The sequence below is a fragment of the Ranitomeya variabilis genome, chromosome 6, assembly GCF_051348905.1.
Source record: "Ranitomeya variabilis isolate aRanVar5 chromosome 6, aRanVar5.hap1, whole genome shotgun sequence".
In the NCBI taxonomy this organism is placed as follows: Eukaryota; Metazoa; Chordata; class Amphibia; order Anura; family Dendrobatidae; genus Ranitomeya; species Ranitomeya variabilis.
Genome location: NC_135237.1, coordinates 41923339 through 41946137, shown reverse-complemented (window position 1 = coordinate 41946137; position 22799 = coordinate 41923339). Strand labels below are relative to the sequence as shown.

The 22799-nt window shown below is 44.3% G+C and overlaps 1 protein-coding gene across 1 annotated transcript in view; it reads right to left on the bottom strand.

The window, feature by feature from the left end:
* MALRD1 (MAM and LDL receptor class A domain containing 1) overlaps positions 1 to 22799 on the bottom strand; it is a 491201-nt gene that overhangs the window by 248531 nt on the left and 219871 nt on the right. The window contains exon 19 of the mRNA XM_077268326.1: positions 4309 to 4396. Within this exon, the coding sequence (XP_077124441.1) occupies positions 4309 to 4396 (88 nt within the window). The remainder of the gene's footprint in view (positions 1 to 4308; positions 4397 to 22799) is intronic.

Here is a 22799-nt window from a genome sequence, read left to right as displayed (position 1 = left end):
GGGGTGGACCCGCAGATCCACAACAACAAACCTCTCAAGGGTGAGCTGACCAAGTAGACTAGCCCCTATACAGGGAGCGTTAGGGGCAGACCCAAGGGAGACTATTGCCGCAGAAGCTGGAACCCGGAGACAGGTAGTAGGAGGTACAAAATAGAGAAGCTAGGCGTAGGACGGACAGAGCGGGGTAAGATGAAGTACAGTTAGGTAAGAGCTGGGTACAGGCGAGACCAAAGGAGCACTGCGAAGGGGAAGACACAAAGGAAGCAGGACAGGACAGAGACACCAGACTAACAGAGTACGGAGAGGACACTGGGAGGGCTGGACTGGACGAGGAGACAAGGAAGCCTGGGAGAGACAGATAAGCTGAACTGGTTGGACAGATTGGAGACTCAAAACAGGCAGTGCAAAGACAAAGGTGGACCTGAGTCACAGAAGCACAAATGACAGACAGGCAAGGAGCAGAGGAAGGAATCTCATTATATACATGGAGTGCTGAAGGACTTCCGGGTCACGGTCCTCCAGGATCACAGAGAGGAGATACAGAGCACCTGTAAATCAGAAAGAGGAAGTGCTGGAGTGGGCAGTGCGCACGCGCACCCGACGAGAACCGGGGAGCGGAGAAGAATGAGGGCGAGGATGCGCGCCTGCAGGAGGAGCATGCCACAGCGGGTAAGTATGAGCAGAAGGAGTGGCCATGACAGTTTGTAGAGAAACTGTCTGATACCTGAGATTTGGTATGTGACGTCCAATTTCACTTGCAGAACAGAATGGATCATCATGCAACATTCTTCTAATCTGACGAAAACTCGTGGGCAGCTTCATGAAAGCAGTTCTACTCCTGGGATTATGGTGTGGTGTCGCATAATGTACAGTAGCCAAAACCCTCTAGTCTCCATTCTAGATAAATAAACAGCTCAACATTACATTGATTTGGTCATGGAATCCGTAATGCGGCCATTTCCTTAAAGTGTCCCAGGAGACATTTTCCAGGACGACAATGCCGGTCCTTATGTTGCTCGAGCAACTGTGAGCAGCCTGTATTGCCTAAATGTGCTACCATGGCCTGCAGCATTTCATGATTTGTCTTCCATCGAGCACATCTGGGACATCATTGGTCGGTAATTGCACAGGAGCTGCCAGAAGCGGATCTTGATGACTTGGCCAAGTACATTCAGTGCAGCAGAACATTCCTCAGTCAACCATTAATAATCTCTGTGCTGTGGAGACTGTGACTATTTATCACTGCATAACTGGAAAAACTCATGAGGGAGCAAGAAAATAGTAGTTGAAATTAGGAGAACCCAATCATCAGCTGGAAAAGGATTTTATTTGATAATTGGTAAAGTCTCATTCAGATGTTGTATTTTTCACGTACGCAAAAAAATGGTACATGTGTCATTAGTGTTTGGTCAGAGTGTCATTAGTGTTTGGTGAGTGTCTCACACCTGAAATTATATAAAAAAGGGGAGAAGTTGACTCAATTTTGCATTTTCTGTTTATGTGTGCCACACTAAGCATGAAGAACAGGAAGAAGAAGAGAACTGTCTTGAGAACCCAAATTGTTGAACAATATCAACAATCTCAAAGTTACATGTCAAACTCCAGAGATCTTGATGTTCCTTTGATCACAGTGCGCGGCATAATCAAGAAGTTTACAACCCATGGCAATGTAGCTAATCTCCCTTGATGAGGATGGCAGAGAAAAAATTGATGAAAAGTTGTAACGCAGGATAGTCTGCATGGTCGATAGGCAGCCTTAATCAAGTTCCAAAGAAATTGAAGCTGTCTTGCTGGCTCAGGGTTCATCAGTGTCAGCGCGAACTATCCATCGACATTTGAATGAAATTAAATGCTATGGTAGGAGACCCAGGAGGACTCCACCGCTGGCACAGAGACATAAAAAGCTAGACTGCAGTTTGCCTAAATGAATATGGTTAAGCCAAAATCATTCTAAGAATGCATCTTGCGGGCAGATGAGACCAAGATAGAGCTTTTTTGGTAAAGCACATCATTGTTTACCAAAAATGGAATGCAGCTTACAAAGATAAGAGCACAGTACCTACAGTCAAATATGGTGGAGGTTCAAAGATTTTTTTTCGTTGCTTTGCTGCCTACCAGATTTTGGGTCACAATGTAGTGCCCAGTGTCAGAAAGCTGGGTTTGCGTCCTAGGTATCTGTTTCCGGCAGGATAATGACCCCAAACATACTTGAACAAACACCCAGAAATGGATGGAAACAAAGTGCTGGAGAGTTCTGAAGTGGCAGCAATGAGTTCGGATTTAAATCCCATTGATCACCTCTGGAGAGATCTTAAAATGCTGATGGGAGAAGGCGCCCATCACATATGTGAGAACTGGAGCAATTTACAAAAGAAAAGTGGCCCAAAATTCCAGTTGAGAGGTGGAAGAAGCTTGTTGATGGTTATAGGAAGTGATTGATTGATTGTAGTTATTTATTCCAAAAGGGCGTGCAACAAAATATTAAGTCTAGGATGCCAACAATTTGGTTTTGCCCATTTTGGAGGGTTTGTGTCAAATTATGTCCAATTTGCCTTTTTTTGTCAGTTTTTTGTGTAGTTCCAGTACGCACACAGGAAATAAACATGTGTAATTGCAATAATTTTCTGAGAGAAATACTTCATTTTCTGGAACAATTTCAAATGTGCCAACATTTTTGCTATGACTGTATGTTGGTAAACTATGGAGAGCATAACTTTAGTACATTAAAGATCTCTGCGGAGAGTGAGGATCATTCCGAGTTTTCATTTGGGGCACTATGATTTCTGCGCACATCCCTAGTGCGTCGTTTCCTGCTCACATTTGTTAGACTGTATACTCTGGAGTCTTTAACTTCATGGGAAAGTTTTACTTATGATAGATCTACCTCCATGATGAACAGGAGTAAATTGATTTCCAGGATGGAGTTTTATTTGTTACATAAGAGAGTTGGATACACAAAAAAAAGAAAGCTGAATGTAATAGATTTCTTGACAAACGTCTGTAATTGCCATCTGTGGTCGGATAAATTCTTTTAAGATCAATTTCATAGGGATTGGAGAAAAAATGTTCTAGTACAGCAGATTGTGAGTTACGACAAGAAGATACAATATGAGAGGAGACGTTTGTACCAAGTATCTTGTGAGATACGTATACAGAGAATGTAATCCCAATCTGTCATTTATAGGATGCAGTAATAAGCACAGGTACATCACCAACAATGGCCGCATATTGAGAACATTGAGGGTTCCTGGCTTTAAAAAAAAACCTTCCAACTCAATACATCATTATACACTCTTCAACATTGAAATTGCAACCCCAATAATGAAAAGTTGTAGAATTCTAGAAATTACAGGATGAGTAAATGTAATAATGATCTGCAAATTATGAAAAAACTGAAACAAAAATCTTCAAAACATCTTGATTTATTCAGTATGGAGTATGAGACATGTGCAGAAATCCCCGCACTCATGCCGAAGTCCCCGCACTTGTGTAGAAGTCCCCGCACTTACAGCCTTGGCTGCTATCAATGGAGGTTATTATGAGGAATGTTCTGCCATGCTGAATTCACTTGGGCAAATCATCAAGATCCACTGCTGGCAGCTCCCTGTGCAATTGCCAACCAATGATGTCCCAGATGTGCTCGATGGGAGACAAGTCTGGAGACCCTGCAGCCATCGTAGCACGTTTACATCATCATGGCTGTTCACAGCAGTACAAGCAACATGCAGTCTGACGTTATCATGTTGAAAAACGGCTTCTGGGACATTTTGAAGAATGGGGTGGAATAGGGACAATTCTGGTGATTAATGGGGGTCTCACCAAGCATTCAGATTTCTACCCAACAAGGATTTATCACCAAACCAGTGGATCAATAATAAAAGCTTCAAGCTGGAATACCCCTTTAATTGTAATGTCCATCATTCCATTTCACATTATTTAATGACTAATTTTATAATATATCAGTATAGGAAAACTATTTTTTTCTAACTTCATATATTGTGTCATTCTTTCTTCTTGCAGCCACCACTAGGAGGTGCTAACTGCATCTGAATTTACACAGTCAGTATTCAGCTCAATATATGATGTCTACATCTGTCTGCAGTGGGCTCCCCCTGGTGGTGGCTGAATGTAGCTGCTATGACAGTGTTACATATTCCCACCATGGGTTCCACATCAGCCTCGTTCCCTGTCTCTATATTAAACTTCTAATGGAAAAGGAAATATCTTATCTTCTAATAGGATACAAGTACATAGAGAAGCAGATGTTTTAAACTAATTTCTTATATTATATCGATGTGTTAATCTTACCTTGATGCAATGTACAATTAAAGAAGGAAATGTCATCGATTGCAATGTCCCCGGTGAATCCATCGCCTACCATGCCTGCGACTAACAGCTGAAATGCAGAAAACAATATAATACTACAGTCTCATGATATTGTATAAAACTGATATCAGAAACCTCACATGCAAAACTGATCCCAAACAGTCACAATATGTAGGTCTGTGATTTACAGAATTCTCCGAATACTTAGCAGTATACACGTTAGAATACAGAAAAGCAGCTGGGCTGAGTTCACACTACTTTAACCTACTAACGGACAGCAGCAAGCTATAGGTTGTTCCATGGTGGACTGTAGTCCTCATACCATTAGTATTCTATTGACTGGTGAAAAGAAGGTAACAATGCTAGGAGAGATGAGCGAAAACAAACTTAAACATTTGGGGTTCAGACAGAGAGTGTTAAATGCCAAAAAACGGAGTTCTCCCGGCAGTCCATTGCAATGTTCAGAGTTTTGGGGGAGGTCTGTTTCAGAGAGAGAAGGAGAGGAGAAGAAAGAGAGAGGGGAGAGAAAGGAGAGAAGAAAGAGAGAGGAAAAAGAGAGGGGAGAAAGTGAGGAGAGAAGAAAGGAGAGAGCGGAAAGAGAGAGGAAAGAGAGAGGAGAGAGAGGGGAAAGAGAGGGGAGAAAGTGAGGAGAGAAGAAAGGAGAGAGCAGAAAGAGAGAGGAAAGAGAGAGAGGAGAGAGGGGAAAGAGAGGGGAGAGAGAAGAGAAGAAAGAGAGGAGAGAGAGGAAAGAGAGAAGGGAGAGTGAGAGGAGAGAGAGGAAAGAGAGGGGAGAGAGGAGAGAGGAAAGAGAGGGGAGAGAGAGAGGAGAGAGGAAAGAGAGAGGGGAGAGAGAGAGGAGAGAAGAAAGAGGAGAAAGGAAACAGAGAGGAGAGAGAGAGGGGGAGAGGGGAGAGTGGAGGGAGGAGAGAGAGATGAGAGCGGAAAAAGAGAGGGGAGAGAGCGATGAGGGAAGAAAGAGAGGAGAGAGCAGAAAGAGAGGAAAGAGAGAAGAAAGAGAGAGGGGAGAGGAGGGAGGAGAAAGAGGAGGGGGGAGAGAGAGATGAGAGCGGAAAGAGAGAGGGGAGAGAAGAAAGAGAGAAGAGAAGAAAGACCATCACAAACCCTTCCTACACCAGGAAGTCCCAGAAAGCCTCCCAACAAAAAGTACCCAAAGCCAGTCTGACCAAGCCATCAACCTACATGGCCTGACAAAAGGTGAAATCCAGAAGATAAAACACAAAGTCAAAGAGGAATATCTCAGCATCTGGAGGAACGACATAAACAAATCCCAGAAACTGACGATATACCAGAACCTACAGAGGGTGTACAAACTGGCCCCATATCTAGAGAAACTAGAAAACCCCAAAGTGTGACAGATCCTGAGCCGGTACAGACTGAGCGCCCACAGCCTACTCATCGAATCCAGGCGGCACCGACAGAACTACAAACCCCGAGAGAGCAGACTCTGCCAGCAGTGCCCCAAGGAGGCCGTGGAGGATGAGGCCCACTTCCTGCTGAGGTGCCCCAAATACTCCGCAGTGAGGGACACTCACCTCAAAAGACTGCCTGATCTCCTCCCATACTTCACCTCCATGGAGGAGGAAGAGAAACAACCAATAATACTGCCACAGACTAAGAGGAACCTGATATGTCATGGACCTCTAGACCCCACCCTGGACACGTCTTTATCCACCGACTAAAAAGCCTGATATGCCATGGACTCCTGTACCCCACCCTAGACATGTCCCCTATCCTCTAAAAGGAGCCTAATATATCCTGGACCTCTATATGCCTCCCTACCCCACCCCCCTATCCCCCTATTTTTACCATATGCTCTGGCAATGCTAACATGTACTTAGTCCTGCCAATAAAGCTCATTTGAATTGAATTGAAGAGAGGAGAGAGAGGAAAGAGAGGGGAGAAGAGCGGGGAGAGAGATGAGAAAGGAAAGAGAGAGGGGAGAGAGAAGAGAAGAAAGAGAGGAAAGAGAGAGGGGAGAAGAAATAGAGAGGGGAGAGAGGAAAGAGAGGGGAGAGAGAGGAAAGAGAAGAGATAGAGAGGATAAAGGGAAGAGAGAGGTGAGAGAGAGGAGAGAAGAAAGAGAGGATAGAGAGGAAAGAGAGGAGATAGAGAGGAAAGAGAGGAGATAGAGAGGAGAGAGGAAATAGAGGAGAGAGAGAGGGAAGAGAGAGGAGGGAGAGAGAAGAGAGAGGAACCAAGGGAGAGAGAGGAGAGAGGGGGAGAAACAAAGGAGAGGGAGGGGAGAAAGAAAGGAGAGAGGAGAGAGAGAAATATTTTTTCCAGCTGCTGAAGTTCGGGTCCCCATTGTTTTCAATGTGGTTCGGGTTCTGGTTCAAGTTGGGGTACAGTTCTGGTAACCAAACCAAACTTTGGAATAAAGTTCTGGTTGGGTATCAGAACCTGAACTTTCACAAGTCCGCTCATCCCTAAATGCTACTTCTTCTATCACTTATTATACCACCCCCAGTGGCCGACAGGAGCAATTGCATTGATATCAGTATTTTAGGGAAGGACTCTTTTTGCAATTGCTTAATAAGGTATATACAGTACATTATGTAAAGCAGAGTATCTCAATCTTTTCAAGACAAGAACCCCCTAAATAGACATATTTTCAATTAAAAGGCTTTTTCTTACTACTATCAAATAGTCTGCCGGGAACCTCGATATGACGGGAAGAACAGGGCAGCACATAGTGCGATTCTTTCTATCGAACCACAGAACTCATGGGAAAGTCTAGTCGCCATTGGTGTATGTTGTCTAACAAACCCGGCTGGGCATTGTGGTTGCTGTTCATAAAATACAAGAAAAATCTTTCCTTATGCACATTTATTTCGAACACATCTCTACCAACCAAATTTTGAAAAACATATAAATCACATGACAACCTCCAGCAGACTCCAAAATGAATACTGCTTTAAAAATATATATATACACCCCAGGCCAAACCCCTTGTTATGCAGATCTCAGGCTAGACCCTTTTTTTGAACAGACCCAAGTCCAGGACCACCCTATACACAGAATCCCCCTTATCCATTGCCTAGAGCAGACCTATGTATACAGAGGGCAAGATCAGACCATCTAAAAATTACAGACTTCATATCCAGCAGCGGCCAGCCAGGCACAGAGCAAACTAATAAAGAAAGGACAGCTGACTTCCTAAAAAGACTGGATTTTTTTTTTACTCTCATCTTAAAATGCAGAGGACAACCCCACAAAATATGAGTACCCTGTCCAAGAGAATGCCCATTTTTTAACACATTTTTTTCATATATTTAAAGGGTTAGTCTCATCTTTATATATTATTGTTTGACAGTGCTTGTAAAAATGAGCACTTGTGCAATTTACTACTTATTAAAATTTGCAGCCGGTCTTAAGATATTAACACTTTTCTTTTGTTTACAGCTCGTTGCCCAGGAAACCGACCACTGCTGCTGTCTAGCATGTAAGCATTGCGCTAGAGCTGGCTGGGATTTTGAGCTGCAGATAATCTTTAGTTATTTTTATGGTCATTAAATATGAACAATAATATGTTGATTACTGGCGGTCACCACTAGAGGGAGTAAAGAAGTTGACTGTATGCTGTTATTCCTTAAAACAGACCTGTCATTTGTTCAACAGAATTTAATCAAATACATTTTATAAATCCCAGAGGTCTTCTTATTCTGCCATTTTTTTCCTTTTTGCACTCTTTTGCAGAGATATTTACACGTGTTGCTTTTGAAGCACTTTATGTGAAATCTCTGTTTGCAGTCCAGCTGGACACAGTGTATTTTTTTTGGGGGCGTGCCATTTCATTTCTCTCTCTTGCAAGCTGCCAATCACAACTTGGTAGTGTCTGAGACTGATACCTACTGATTTACGAAGTGTGGGAGGGATGAAAGCACACTCCCTCCAGAGAAGACTCCGAAGAAAAGTCAAGTTGGATTGCAAAGTGGAGATTTCACATACTGCGCTCCAAAAGCAACAAATGTGAATATCTCTGCAATGAAGCGACGCAGCGCAAATCCGAAAAAAGTGTCAAAATCAGGGGAGCGCAGGGATTTTAGCATTTGTTTTTATTAATTATTTCTTAGCAAATGACCAGATTCTTTTTAAATACAATAATAACTCTACATGCAGTAAACTCCCTCTAGTGGCGGCTGCTGGTAACCAACATGTTATTTATTAAATTTATATCTTTGCATGGGATTTGCAGATCAGTATCGAAAAGTAAAGCTTCAGACCTGAAATCTTAGCTCCAAAATGTAATAAGCACAAAGACTCAGTCTGAAAAATCAAATAATGATGAAAGTGTGGAGAAATGCATAAAATAAAGTTTTAGATTTTTTTTTTTTACTTCGTCTTATTATTTATTATTTACGTCCACACAAACACACAAAGCTAAAGCCAATAATTTAATATGTGCCAGGGCTGCAGCTGCTCTGACTTAATCCTTTTATATCCTACGTTTCAATATTTTATTATCAATTCATGGTAATATTGGAAAAATATGACTACGTTGTAAATAATGCAAACAGAAATACTCTGTGATCCGGCTAGTTAAATAAATAATATTCTTTTTTTATCTTTTTCTGGCAGACAATTGCCTGCAACACTCAGTACTTCGAGGACACAAGCCAAAATTTACTCTGCCTTAATATAGGAAAGAAACTTACATAAGAAAGCGTCGCCGAGCTGATCGCTGCAGTTCTGCAACACTGAATCTGTCTGCGAATTTAGCAGCCGGGTCAATTTCCCATCTACTTTTTTTTTTACCCTCTCAGTAAATCTGTGTAATTGGATTTCAAAGGTATAAATGTGTTGACCACCATTCAATGAAATGCCATTTCCAAGAAAACTTGCATGTGAATGTAAAGCCTCCTCCGGGGAGCGCAGCCACCTGGAAGATGATTTTACAACTCATTTATAATGCGAATTAGGACAAATAGCACTACATTCTCTTTACATAGGAGAAAGGAACCATGTTCTGCCGGTCATCTAATGTTGTAACCAACTGTCAGTAACTACCCATAGTCTGCAGGCCTCCAAAATGACATTGTATGGATTTTATCCACTAAGCCATTCACACAATTAAACACATTTCTCACCCGGAGATAAGATGGCTATTTATCATGAATATAAGAAGATACTACAACGGATCGATAGAAGGAAAAATTATGGATGGATGAATGGATAGATGGTTATATATGAAAGAGAGAGAAAGAAAGAGAGATAGACATGAAGATACATAGATATGGGATATATACTGTAGGTAGATAGAAAGATGATAGATAGATAGATAGATAGATAGATAGATAGATAGATAGATAGATAGATAGATAGATAGATAGATAGATATGCAGCGCCCCAGAGTCCTGGTCGTTGCAGTACTGTTGCTCCGCCACTAAGGGGGGCTATGGTACGTCTGATGGCACTGAAGGGATTCATCTGACCAGGTATCACAGACACCAATACATTTCACAGTCGGGCCTCCAGGGGGAGCTAAGGGTTCTATTCATTAGGTGACTCCTCACACTCTGGTAAAACTGGGGGTCAGGCAGAAAGTCAGATCAGAAAGCTGACTGGGTTGGAACCAGGCAACACCTTGTGGCAGAGGGTGTGGTGGGGGAAGATTTGGTAGGGTCCCTGTCAGGGGTGGGATCCTGACAGAGGCCTGGCAACGAGAGAGAACGTTACGGGACCGTGCCTGCTCAGCATAGCGGCGGTGCCCCAAGAAAGGATAAGAAGCGAGATTTATTGTGCTGAGTGAGAAACGAGATCAAAGCAAGAAGGAGAAACACCAGTAGGAGTCGTGCTGTCAGACCGAGGCAACATCCTACTGAGGCGCAATTTGCCGGTGGCCGGAACACCGAGGAAGTATAGAACTCCAGGCCATACTTCAAACCTACGGCAGGACAGTCAGTTACAGGCGGGCTATCTCAACTATATCACCTACGAAGACATAGGGGGCACACTAGGAGAGGGGCGACTCTAGGGTCCCGGAAGAACTCCGAGCCTACCCGTCATACGGGTGCGTCCTAACCAGAACATCATGGAGGGACGGAGGAGAACATCATCCGATCGAGTTGTGAGAGAACACGAGAAACAGACACAACAGTTGTGAGGACTATCCCGTAAGCACAGCAGGGGAGGACCACAACACATAGCGCTAGCAGGAAGGCACAGATTTCCACCTGCAAAGGGAACTCTGGAGGTGCCATCGGACCGGCCGGACTTGCGCAGCCTGGTTAACCGTATTCCAGACTGAGAACCCTGAATTCATCAGTAAAGAGGTAAAGAGACTGCACCCCTGTGTCCTTGTGATTGATTGCGTCCTGCACGATAACACCCTCCTATATCTCTACCTACATTGTACGCCCCTCAGCAGGGTCATGGGCCGGGTCTAGCCACCGTGACAACCCCAGAACAGAGACTAAGAGGCCCGGTACCAGGTACCCCTCGGCCCTGCGGCGGTGGGGGCGCTACAACTTGGCGTCACGAAGAGGATCTACTTAAGCCTGAAGAACCAGGTCATGTGTGCCTTGGAACTGTGATTTATTATACTTGGACTGTACTTTATTGCAAAGACTGTGTGCTGCCATTACTACAAGGATTGCCGCCAAAACCGCCGCCATTACAGCGCTAAGGAGAGCGCAGGAGAAGAAGAAGGGCGTGGAGTGGGCGTAGACAAGCTGGAGAGCGCGAAAGACAATGGCCGCCCAGTCTAAGTATTACTGTGCTGTGATGACGTGTCCGTCAGCAGCCGAGATCCGCCTCCTGATCCTCAATGGGGGCGGAGACAACGAAAAAGAAACCGCCCACGAAGGAGAGAGCGGGAAAAGGACCAGGAAGAAGTAGTCAGCGACATGGAGGACGCCATGGCGAGCCACCCGGAGTTGGAGCGTGGGGTAGGAGCAAAGGACTCCCCCGGCCACCCGGAGGGGCACCGCAACCAGGCCTCCACCGCCGATGCTGAATTCCTGCAGGCTGGAGTGGACGAGCTCAGCGACCGACCCCGGCGGACGCAGCTGAGCACTGAGGCCGGGTGGAAGAAGATCTTCATCGGGAGCCTCGCCAGACGCCTGTCGGCAGCCTCGTCTGGTCCGGAGCAGGAAACAAGTTCCAGCGCTCCGAAGCTGGAAAGCAAGGCCCTGCCGGAAAGCGGGATGCTGCAAGCAGAGATGACAATGTCGCAGCACAAGGCCCTGCAACCAGCGTTCCAGACCCCAGCGGAGACGGAGCAGACCGGCACCGGAGGGACCGCATCTGAAGCAGGTGTGAGGGACGACCCTGCCCTGATGACTGACACCACTCCTGCGACTGCTAGTGCCACAGCTGCTGACTCCGTTCCAGTGACTGATCTTGCAGCAGCCGCTACCTCTGCTGCAGCAAATGCCCTTACTCAAGCTGCGCAGACCTCTATTGCTGTGCTTGACCTAACCGTACATGAAAGACGGATTAACGGCGTTTGTCCAGCACTGGGTGCAACCCTGGACTTCACCCTTCCCGGGCCAAGAGGGGTTAAGTGCCAGGTGCAGCCCTGGAAGCCGTCCAACTAAACCTCGTAAACCTGAAACTGTAAATAGTTAACTGTTTGTTTCCTGCTGTTTTGCTGCTTTAAACCCGACTAGGGTTACTCTTAAAGGGATCCCTTTGTTGACCCGGGATCCCTATTGCTTTTTGTTTGTTTTCCACATTTTGCACCAGTTATCAAGAACTGCTGAATCATGAACAATGCATGATACAAACTCCTTGTATATAGTTTGCACCTTCTTAAAGGTGCTCTCTACTGGTTTTACATAAAAGACGGACTCTTTGCGAAGATACGGTTCTTGGAACCTGCACTGGAGTCCTTGCTGCATACGGACTTGCGGTTTGAGAAGTTGCACTATCTCATAGAGACTTAGTCCCCTCTTAAAGGGGATGTTCACATCCTGCACTTATGAACAGTGTTGCCTTAAGATGGTTAGATGGCAATAATGTTTTGAAAGAAAAAGTAATGATGCTAATTTGAAGGAGTTATATGTAGCCAACTAGTTGATTGTAAGAAATGTTTGATAATGTGATAGAAGAATGAGGACAGAAAGTGAACCCGTACGGGGTTAGTTAGTGAGTCCTCCTAGGAGCCATACAGAGATGGCTCAGTGATCTTGAACTGAAAGAAAAACATGTTTTATACTGTGTATAGTAGTGGAAGGACAGTAGGCTCGGGCGGAAAGGAGCGGTCCTGTAACAGAAAGGAGAGGCAGTAGGTCTGGAGCAGTTAGGACAGGCGGTCCTGCAGACTTAAAGTAGGAGAATGCATAAAAGTTAATTAGCCTTATATGTGATATAAAAAGGTCTTTAGTGGATTTAGTGAGTACGTCCTTAAAGGCAATGTTAAACTATTGTTCAGAATTTGCACTCAGTAGAATACCCGGTTGGGTAAGAAAAGTTATTTATAGTAAAGTTATTTAAAAGTATTTAACCATGTTTGTAACGTTCAAGTGTCCTCACCTCCCATAAAGGGAAGCTTTGTTCAAACTTGCTTATTGTTATTGCATTTTCAAAATTGTATGTCTTTTTGCGAACATGTATTGTTGTTTTCTTCCCAGTCCAGGAGCACTGGATTTAACCGAGGGGGAGTGCAGCACCCCAGAGTCCTGGTCGTTGCAGTACTGTTGCTCCGCCACTAAGGGGGGCTATGGTACGTCTGATGGCACTGAAGGGATTCATCTGACCAGGTATCACATACACCAATACATTTCACAGTCGGGCCTCCAGGGGGAGCTAAGAGTTCTATTCATTAGGCCACTCCTCACACTCTGGTAAAACTGGGGGTCAGGCAGAAAGTCAGATCAGAAAGCTGACTGGGTTGGAACCAGGCAACACCTTGTGGCAGAGGGTGTGGTGGGGGAAGATTCGGTAGGGTCCCTGTCAGGGGTGGGATCCTGACAGAGGCCTGGCAATGAGAGAGAACGTTACGGGACCGTGCCTGCTCAGTATAGCGGCGGTGCCCCAAGAAAGGATAAGAAGCGAAATTTATTGTGCTGAGTGAGAAACGAGATCAAAGCAAGAAGGAGAAACACCAGTAGGGGTCGTGCTGTCAGACCGAGGCAACATCCTACTAAGGCGCAATTTGCCGGTGGCCAGAACGCCGAGGAAGTATAGAACTCCAGGCCATACTTCAAACCTACAGCAGGACAGTCAGTTACAGGTGGGCTGTCTCAACTATATCACCTACGAAGACATAGGGGGCACACTAGGAGAGGGGCGACTCTAGGGTCCCGGAAGAGCTCCGAGCCTACCTGTCATACGGGTGCGTCCTAACCAGAACATCAGGGAGGGACGGAGGAGAAGAACATCATCCGATCGAGTTGTGAGGGAACACGAGAAACAGACACAACAGTTGTGGGGACTATCCCGTAAGCACAGCAGGGGTGGACCACAACACATAGCGCTAGCAGGAAGGCACAGATTTCCACCTGCAAAGGGAACTCTGGAGGTGCCATCGGACCGGCCGGACTTGCGCAGCCTGGTTAACCGTATTCCGGACTGAGGACCCTGAATTCATCAGTAAAGAGGTAAAGAGACTGCACCCCTGTGTCCTTGTGATTGATTGCGTCCTGCACGATAACACCCTCCTATACCTCTACCTACATTGTACGCCCCTCAGCAGGGTCACGGGCCGGGTCTAGCCACCGTGACAACCCCAGAACAGAGACTAAGAGGCCCGGTACCGGGTACCCCTCGGCCCTGCGGCAGTGGGGGCGCTACAGATAGATAGATAATAGATGGATAGATAATAGATAGATAAATAAATAGATAGATGATAGATAGATAGATAGATAGATAGACAGATAGATAGACAGATAGATAGATAGAAGATAGATAGATAGATAGATAGATAGATAATAAATAGATGATAGATAGATAGATGATAGGTACATGATAGATAGATAGATAGATAGATAGATAGATAGATAGATAGATAGATAATAGATAGATGATAGATAATAGATAGGTAGATAGATAATAGATAGATAGATAGATAATATATATGCATGCAATGTCTAATTTGGGCAGAAGGATGTTTAGTGACTTAGCAAGAGGGTCAGGGATTGTGGAGTGGGTCATATCTGTTTACAACAGCTAGTCTAATTTAATGGACTAGTTTTTTAAAGGGAATAAGTCACCAGATTCTTGCTACCTAATCTAAGAGCAGTATGATGTAGAGACAGAGACTCTGATTCCAGTGATGTGACACTTACTAGGTTACCCCCTGTAGTTTTGCTACAGTCACAGTTTTATCAGCAGGAGATTATCGCTAGAGGACTACTTGATCTGCCGCCAGGTAGTTCAACTCCGCCCCCACCACTAATGAGCAGCTTTTTGGCAATGCACAGTACACAGAAAGCTGCCAATCAGTGGTGTGGGCGGGGATACACAGAGCTCAGTGTGTAGACAACAGCTGGATCTGCAGCAGATAAAACTGTTTTTAATCAAAACTGCAGCAAGTAGCCCAGTATGTGACAGATCACTGGTATCAGGGTATCTGCCTCTAAATCATGCTGCTCTCAGAACAGAGCATAAACTTAATGACAGATTCCCTTTAAGATGGCTTGGAAGAGACTATTTGAAGTTTGTAACTAAAGAGATGGCAGTAGATGAAGACAACATCTCAGCCCATTTGGGTACACAGTGTTAGTTGGTGAAGGCCCGTCTTGCTCTTGGGTATGTAATAGAGTGCAGGGTTGCGTATGTCACCACGGAACAGACAGACCAACTGTTGAGGGGAATTTATTAACAGGAGTAAGATTCTCCTCGCAGGGAGTAAACAGGGGGTTAATAGAGATAAAGCAAACAGTATAACAGTACACAACAAGTTAACTGAAGCTATGAAACAAGTAAGCAGAATAGAAATGGAAAAAACAAGTGTTCTTGTAAGTTATCAGTCCAGGGAGATCCTGACTGGAGGGTCCTTATTCCAATGTGGGTACAGTCACCAGCAGCACTTGAAGAGTCTGAAGTCTTTCCTGTCTTCTGAGAACTGGAAACTCTGGGGTTAAACCTTTGCAGTCTTTTCTCTTCAATGTGAAACTGAAATCAGGAAGTAGCACAGTCTCCGTCACTGCTGCAGAAGTCTCTGTATGTAAGCCTGGCAGTTTCTCTGTAGTAACGATGTCACACACACACTGGGCAGTTACTTATCACACTCAGGGATCTTTGCTTGTCACTGCGGTCACCAGGGCTGCACCCGAGTCACTGTCTCTGATTCAGGAGGCTTCCGAGTCTACACCCTCACATCCAGCCTTCACTCTGGTGGGTATCTCAGCCTCAGTGCCCTCACGGGGAGCACTACCTTTAGGGGAGCACGGCGCTGCAGCCTGCCCTCTCTTTGGCGCTCTGCCTTCTCTCTGCTCTCCCGCTCTTTTCTGACCACACCCCTCTCTCTTCCCAGCAGTCATCTGGTCCCCTCTGTCCAGGGCAGAAAGTCTTCCCCCCAACAACCCAGCTGTCTGACTAAGTGGTTCTGTAAGGAGGTTGCTTTCCCTGCTCCTTGCCTGGAACCACATAGTCAGACAGCTGGGTTGTTAGGGGGAAGACTTTCTGCCCTGGACAGAGGGGACCAGGCGACTGCTGGGAAGAGAGAGGTGTGGTCAGAAAAGAGCGGGAGAGCAGAGAGAAGGCAGCGCGCCAAAGAGAGGGCAGGCTGCAGCGCCGTGCTCCCCTAAAGGTAGTGCTCCCCGTGAGGGCACTGAGGCTGAGATACCCACCAGAGTGAAGGCTGGATGTGAGGGTGTAGACTTGGAAGCCTCCTGAATCAGAGACAGTGACTGTGCAGCCCTGGTGACTGCAGTGACAAGCAAAGATCCCTGAGTGTGATAAGTAACTGCCCAGTGTGTGTGTGTGACATTGTAACTACAGAGAGACTGCACAGAGACTCCTGCAGCAGTGACGGAGACTGTGCTATTTCCTGGTTCCAGTTTCACTTTGAGAAAAACAGACTGCAAAAGTTTAACCCCGGAGTCTCCAGTTGTCAGAAGACAGGAAAGACTTCAGACTCTTCAAGTGCTGCTGGTGACTGTACCCACATTGGAAATTAGGACCCTCCAGTCAGGATTTCCCTGGACTGATAAGTTACAAGAACACTGTTTTTTTTCCATTTCTATTCTGCTTAACTGTTTCGTACCTTCAGTTAACTTGTTGTGTACTGTTATACTGCTTGCTTTACCTTTGCTCACCCCCTGTTTACTCCCTGCGAGGAGAATTTTACCCCTGTTAATAAATCCCCTCTAACAGTTGGTCTGTCTGTTCCGTGGTGACATACGCAACCCTGCACCCTATTACACTTCCAGGCAAGGAGCAGGGAAAGCAACCTCCTTACATTTACACTGGATGCTAGTTATATGTTCATAGGTTTGGCCTATGGGTTGGAAAGGAAGAGTTTTGGATGGGTCATGATGAGTTTAAGAATGACAAGTTATACTTATCAAATTAACTTATTTGTGAATTCCCCCCCAAAATGGACCTTAGTGGTAAACGGTTGGCTCCAAGTTCTCCTTCAAATATTGGTCTTCTTCTACTGGTTCTTTACAGCCTGGGCTCACTGGAGAGATTGCTGATACTGTGATGGGTCAAACCTTTCCTGCGCCAAGGGGTACAAATGTGTTTGACACTTGTGCCCAAAATGGAGTCAGAGTTTACTGTAGGTCTGTGGAGGATCTTCTGATAGTCTAGTGGGTCAATCCAACCTTGTGTGCACATGTTCTGCACTGATGTAGGGTGGTTCCTCAAAATTGCCTTCTCTGTTGGGCCACAAGAACCTCAACCTAGCACTGATGAAGTGTTTATGTCTGCACTTGAAATAAAGTTACTAGCTGATATATAGTATTTGTTAGTATTCCGTAAATTGCTCTACATTCATCCTTATAGAAGCTCAATATCAAGATTAATTTCCCTACAAGGTACAAAACTAATCTTTTACCTTCAAGGGCAATTACAGATAAATTATATTACATACTGCACAATTGGGAACCTTTATTCTAATTTTTTCCCTGTGACCCCAAAAATGTTGGATTTTCTGTTTAGATATATTCCGAGAACTGAAGCATAACTCACAAAAAGATCAATATATAGAGAATATAGAACCTTTTTATACCTAAATATTGCTATAAATAAAGAAGGTGTACAACAGAATCAATATTAGAGGTTGGGTTCATATATTAAGTCTTTTTTGCAAACAGAAATTTAGGATGAGCAGAATAGCAAAAAATACAAATATATCAAAGGAACCCTCCAGGAAAACTAGTACAGTTATTTTTGCTCATTGCATTGGCCGAGGGGTGGATCATGACACAGGCTCTGTGACTTATGTGTCACCCTGCACTGAGTATAACAAAGGGTAGCAATTCTACCAAGACGGTTCAATGAATATTGAGACAAAAAATATTTCTACAGTAGGTTTGGTTTAGGCTTTATTCATGTCTGTAAGGGTTTGATAAGCAGCCTCCTTCGCAGGAGCCATTTTTTTTTGTAAATAATAGAGATACCATATATGAAACTCCTCACAGTCGTCTCAGTCCTGAAGAAGGTGAAACATTCAGCCCTAGTGAGAGATACTATATATGACACTCCTGATAATGGTCTCAGTCCTGAAGAAGGTGAAACATTCAGCCCTAGTGAGAGATGCCATATATGACACTCCTCACAGTCGTCTCAACCTCGAAGAAGGTGAAACATTCAGCCCCAGTGAGAGATACCATATATGACACTCCTCACAGTCGTCTCAATCCTGAAGAAGGTGAAACATTCAGCCCCAGTGAGAGATACCATATATGACACTCCTCACAATCGTCTCATCCCTGAAGAAGGGGAAACATTCAGCCCCAATGATTGTGTACTTCTAGTGGGGGCCGGACTAGAGGCTTCAACAGTTTCTAGGTTTTTACTGAAGCGGGTGCTCAAGTTGTACTTAAAAGGCCATACCTCAAGTTGCTAATGATCGTACATATTGGGGGGCGTGCTTCAATTCCCTTTGGGTTCATCCTGGTGAGGGAAGCTATCTGATATTCTGGAGCAGTAATGAACATGTGCGATCTTGGAGTCAGAGATGCTTCCAAGGTTCTTCCCCATGCATGTCTCCTTCCATTCAGCACTTTTTCCATCCATTTGAATATTTTCACTGCCCCCCCAGACTCCTTGTAGTATTTGCCAGAAAAATGCTCAGATTTCCCATTGACTCCCATTAAACTCGTTACTCGAAACAAGCATCTGAACATTAGGAATTACTTGGTTTGAGTAAGGAGCATCCGAGCATTTTAGTGCTCGCTGATCCCTAGTATTGAGGCCTTCATACCTACGCTAACCTCACTGGCTAGAACGTAGATCATGAGAGCATCACCACTGTTTTCTGTTTGTCATTGCATTAAACCAGATTCAAAGATAAAAGGTCTTGTAAGTGTAATAAACCAGGTCATGCAAGAAGGAAAAAAAAATCAATATTTTTTGCACTATAACATAAAAAATACATTCCCCAGGTAAATCCAAGGATGGATGTATAAGGTTGAAGTAAAATTGAGGCTAAGCAAAACTGTCAGGCAACATCTTTACATTTTCCAAAATTTGGTAAAGTTTTTTTTATAAGTGTCATAAATGTGATCTGAACTCAGGATTAGGCTAGGGTTGCACCACTGTATATTTTTTCCTCCGAGAGAATCGGGCTGATTATGCTAATGACACTCTGATCAAACTTTGTTCAGAGTTTGATCAGAGTGTCAGCCTAGTGTGAACTGATTTTTTCTGATGCTGGAATCGTAGACCAGGTGAGGAGAAGATGGAGAACAAAATTTCTCCATCTTCTCTATTTTGTGAGTCCGTGGTTTTCAAACTGATAACAAAGCGCGGTCCAATGATTTTAACCCATTGATTTGAAAGGGTGAATCTCATCTGATTTACATGTCAGCATCCTGCAACTTTTTTCTCATGCCGAATCGGTATGTGAAAACAACGTAGATCAGCACTGCCCCATTACATATCATTGGTCAGGATGATATTCGATAAAAAATCAGATAGCACTCATCCGATTACTACGGTAGTGTGAACAAGTCCTTCTCATGGCATGACCTAAAATCACCATGAATTTGGAAACTAAATGAACCACGAGCCAAAGTCCTTATACTACTTTGTTGCCTCCATCCAAACACTTCTAAGCCTAGTGGAATGTCCCTAGTGTTGGTTTTGATATTAGTGATGCATAACTGCCAACAGCCACAATCTTGCAGGAATAACTCTATGAACTAGGCTGCAAAACAAGCAAGGCTTATAAAAACATGCCCCAAAAAATTTTTTTGCAGTATTTTTGTTCATGGTGGTGGGAGGGAAAAATGTAAGCATCTGGGGGTGTAAGTGCTTCAGCACATGATTAGCTGAATGTGATGGATGCAGGGAAGAAAGGGGCAACAAGATATTCTTCTTTAGACAGAGTATCCATCAATAAAAATATATTTTTGCACCAGGCATTGCATTAAAAGAACTAAGAACTAAAACTGAGCTGAGACACCATCGCTCAAAGCGCCACAATGCACAAATGTACATACTAGGGTAATTCTATACACCAAAAAAGCTCCTGAGTCCTAACAATAGTCCGTGTGGTTTCTGGCTCCATTCATTTCCCCGAGCCTTACTTTGTAGAATAAATTCTACTGTAAAATCCTTTTGTAGCTAGGATTATATTTCATCTTTACTATGATTCTTGTTATTCCAAATGAAGATCAGTTCAAAGAAAGTTCAGTTTGGTTCATAACTATTCCGCTCGAGTCTAGATTTTCCCATACTTAGTGATCCTTGTGTTTCATGGTCGTACTTACTGAATCACATGAGGAAATATATTCTTGTGGGTGGCTGGGCTTGATCTCAAGCAATATGCCTCTGTAATTATTAGAATGCATGGCTTTATAATAAAAATCAATTAAAACCACTTCATACAGTTCTACTTGCAAGGGAATCCAACAAAAAGGAGGAAGAAGTAAGCAGAATTGTCTTTAGCTTTTATAATGCCATGAGGGGGAATGAGCGGTGTACATACCGGATGCCCAGGTCATCAATATAAATGCCGCCCTCTTTAGTGAGGACAAGTATTGTGCCCTGAGTAACTACACATTTCAAGGCCACCATTAGATGTAAGGTAATTGCTCCTAGGAAAAATATATAGAAGATGGCTGTCCTCCAGATGGAAGAAGCTACTCAGGATGTTGATGTTTGATCCTTCAAGTACGAATTCATTATGAGCAAAACCAGCAACACCCAACTATAGAGTTGTTTCATTGTTGTTCATAGTAGCCACTTACAGGTAATAGTTGCCGACTCTCTCAAAACATCCTGGTGAGTTCTGTAAAAAGCAAGGACATCTCGAGCTTCTAGAGGAGTTGGAAAATCTCATGGGCTTCGCAAATGTCTCTAGAAAAGTCACGCTCTTCCAGAAGTTTTTTTTCCATGAAGCCGAGCCCCATCATCCAGAGACACAATTAATGGTTAAGAAGGGGACATTGATGGGACATGAATTGTTGGAAAAGGACGTAGTAATTAAAATATAAATTCCCCAATCTTCTTGGGGGAAAATGAATGTGACTCTGTCACGTGATTTTATATAAAAATCTCTTTAAATACTGCCAGGACTCAGAGAAAATGTGAGTCTTATGTTCCCCGACCACAATGTGATTGACAGCTTTACCTAAATTAGTTGTTATAATCACAAAACCTAAATCCATGACCTAATACATTTTTTTGTCTCCAAATTTTTCTTTTCCAGGCCCAGTTTTATCTGTAGATAAATCTATCTCCCCCCTCTTCTTACTTCCCAGCTGTTGCCCCTCGCGATTTATTCACTTTTGATATTCCTGCCATCAGCTTCTGCCTTCTGCTGATCACATAAAGCAAGATATTCCAAGTTTTGCAGTAACACAGTCAGATTGTTTAAGTAAAAAAATGAAAACTCTATGGGACTCTGACGACCAGTAACACTCGTGACTAGGGTTGAGCGACTTTCATTTTTTTAAGGTCGAGTCGGGTTTTGTGAAACCCGACTTTGTCCAGAGTCGAGTCGAGTGCAGTCGGCCGATTATCGCTAAAAGTCGGGGATCGACCGAAACACGAAACCCAATGCAAGTCAATGGGGAAGCATAGTCGGCAGTGAGTGGAGGCCAGGAAAACACCTACAGTGCCCATTTTAATGCCAAAAACATCCATTCTTGTTTCTGAAGCTTGTCAATCTTAATTAACTTTATAATAATAGTTGGGCATTGGAACTTGGGGGTCATTTGGCAAAAGTTGTGGGGGGTAGGGCTGGCTCAAGGTTTTAGTGGGCCCAGGAAACGTGGACTACGTCACGGCGGTGGAGCAGGGAGAGGTAAGTATTTCAACGTTGCAAGTGCTGTCATCCCGAGCAAGCAGGGGGGGCCCACTCGTTCGCATTGGCACTGGCACAGGGCCCCTCAAAGTACAGCGGTGTGTTTGCATGGCGGGGGCGCCTCCCACCAGCAGCGACACTTTTGCGTACTCTGAGGGGCCCTGTGTCAGTGATGTCGCCAACGAGTATGCCCCCCCCACCTGATGAAGGAACCTGCACTTTCATCTGCACCTTCCTCTTTGTCCCTGTGTAAGGTGGTATAACATGCGGGAAGGGGAACCTTACTTTCAGCAGGGTCAGATTCTGGCTGTGTAGAGTGCAAGGGGAATGTAGTGGTCTAGGTCATTGTACCAGCAGACTCATCTAGCAGTGGCTGGGCAATGGGCAGGATGAGGAGGAAACAGATATAGGGCCAAAGAATATAGTAGGCTAAATGCAGTTCAAAATTGGTAACAGGACTAAACAGGCGGCATTGTTTTGTTCAGTGGAGTAGCAAACCCAAGAGCAGCAGACACTGTTTTAAGGGCCCAACCACACTAGTAGGCCAAATGCAGTTTAATATCTGCTACTGTAGGCCAAAAGCCAGAAGGTTGAAGCTCAGCTTTATTCAGTTGAGGACAAACAACATGGAGGGGCAGACACCGTTAGTAGGCCCTAACCACCAATTTTTAAAAACACAGCACTTAATGAGAGCCAGAAGGTTTAAGCTCAGCTGTATTAAGTTGAGGTCAGACTCAACACCAGGGAGGGGCAGACACCGTTAGCAGGCCGTAACCAAAGTTGAAGGTCAAATGCAGTTTAATATCTGATACTATAGGCCGAAAGCCAGAAGGTTGAAGCTCAGCTGTATTCAGTTGAGGGCAAACACCAGGCAGGGGCAGACACCGTTAGTAGGCCCTAAACACCAAGTTTTTAAAAAACAGCACTTAATAAGAGCCAGAAGTTTGAAGCTCAGCTGTATTCAGTTGAGGGCAAACACCAGGGAGGGGCAGACACCGTTAGTAGGCCGTAACCAAAGTTGAAGGTCAAATGCAGTTTAATATCTGATACTATAGGCCGAAAGCCAGAAGGTTGAAGCTCAGCTGTA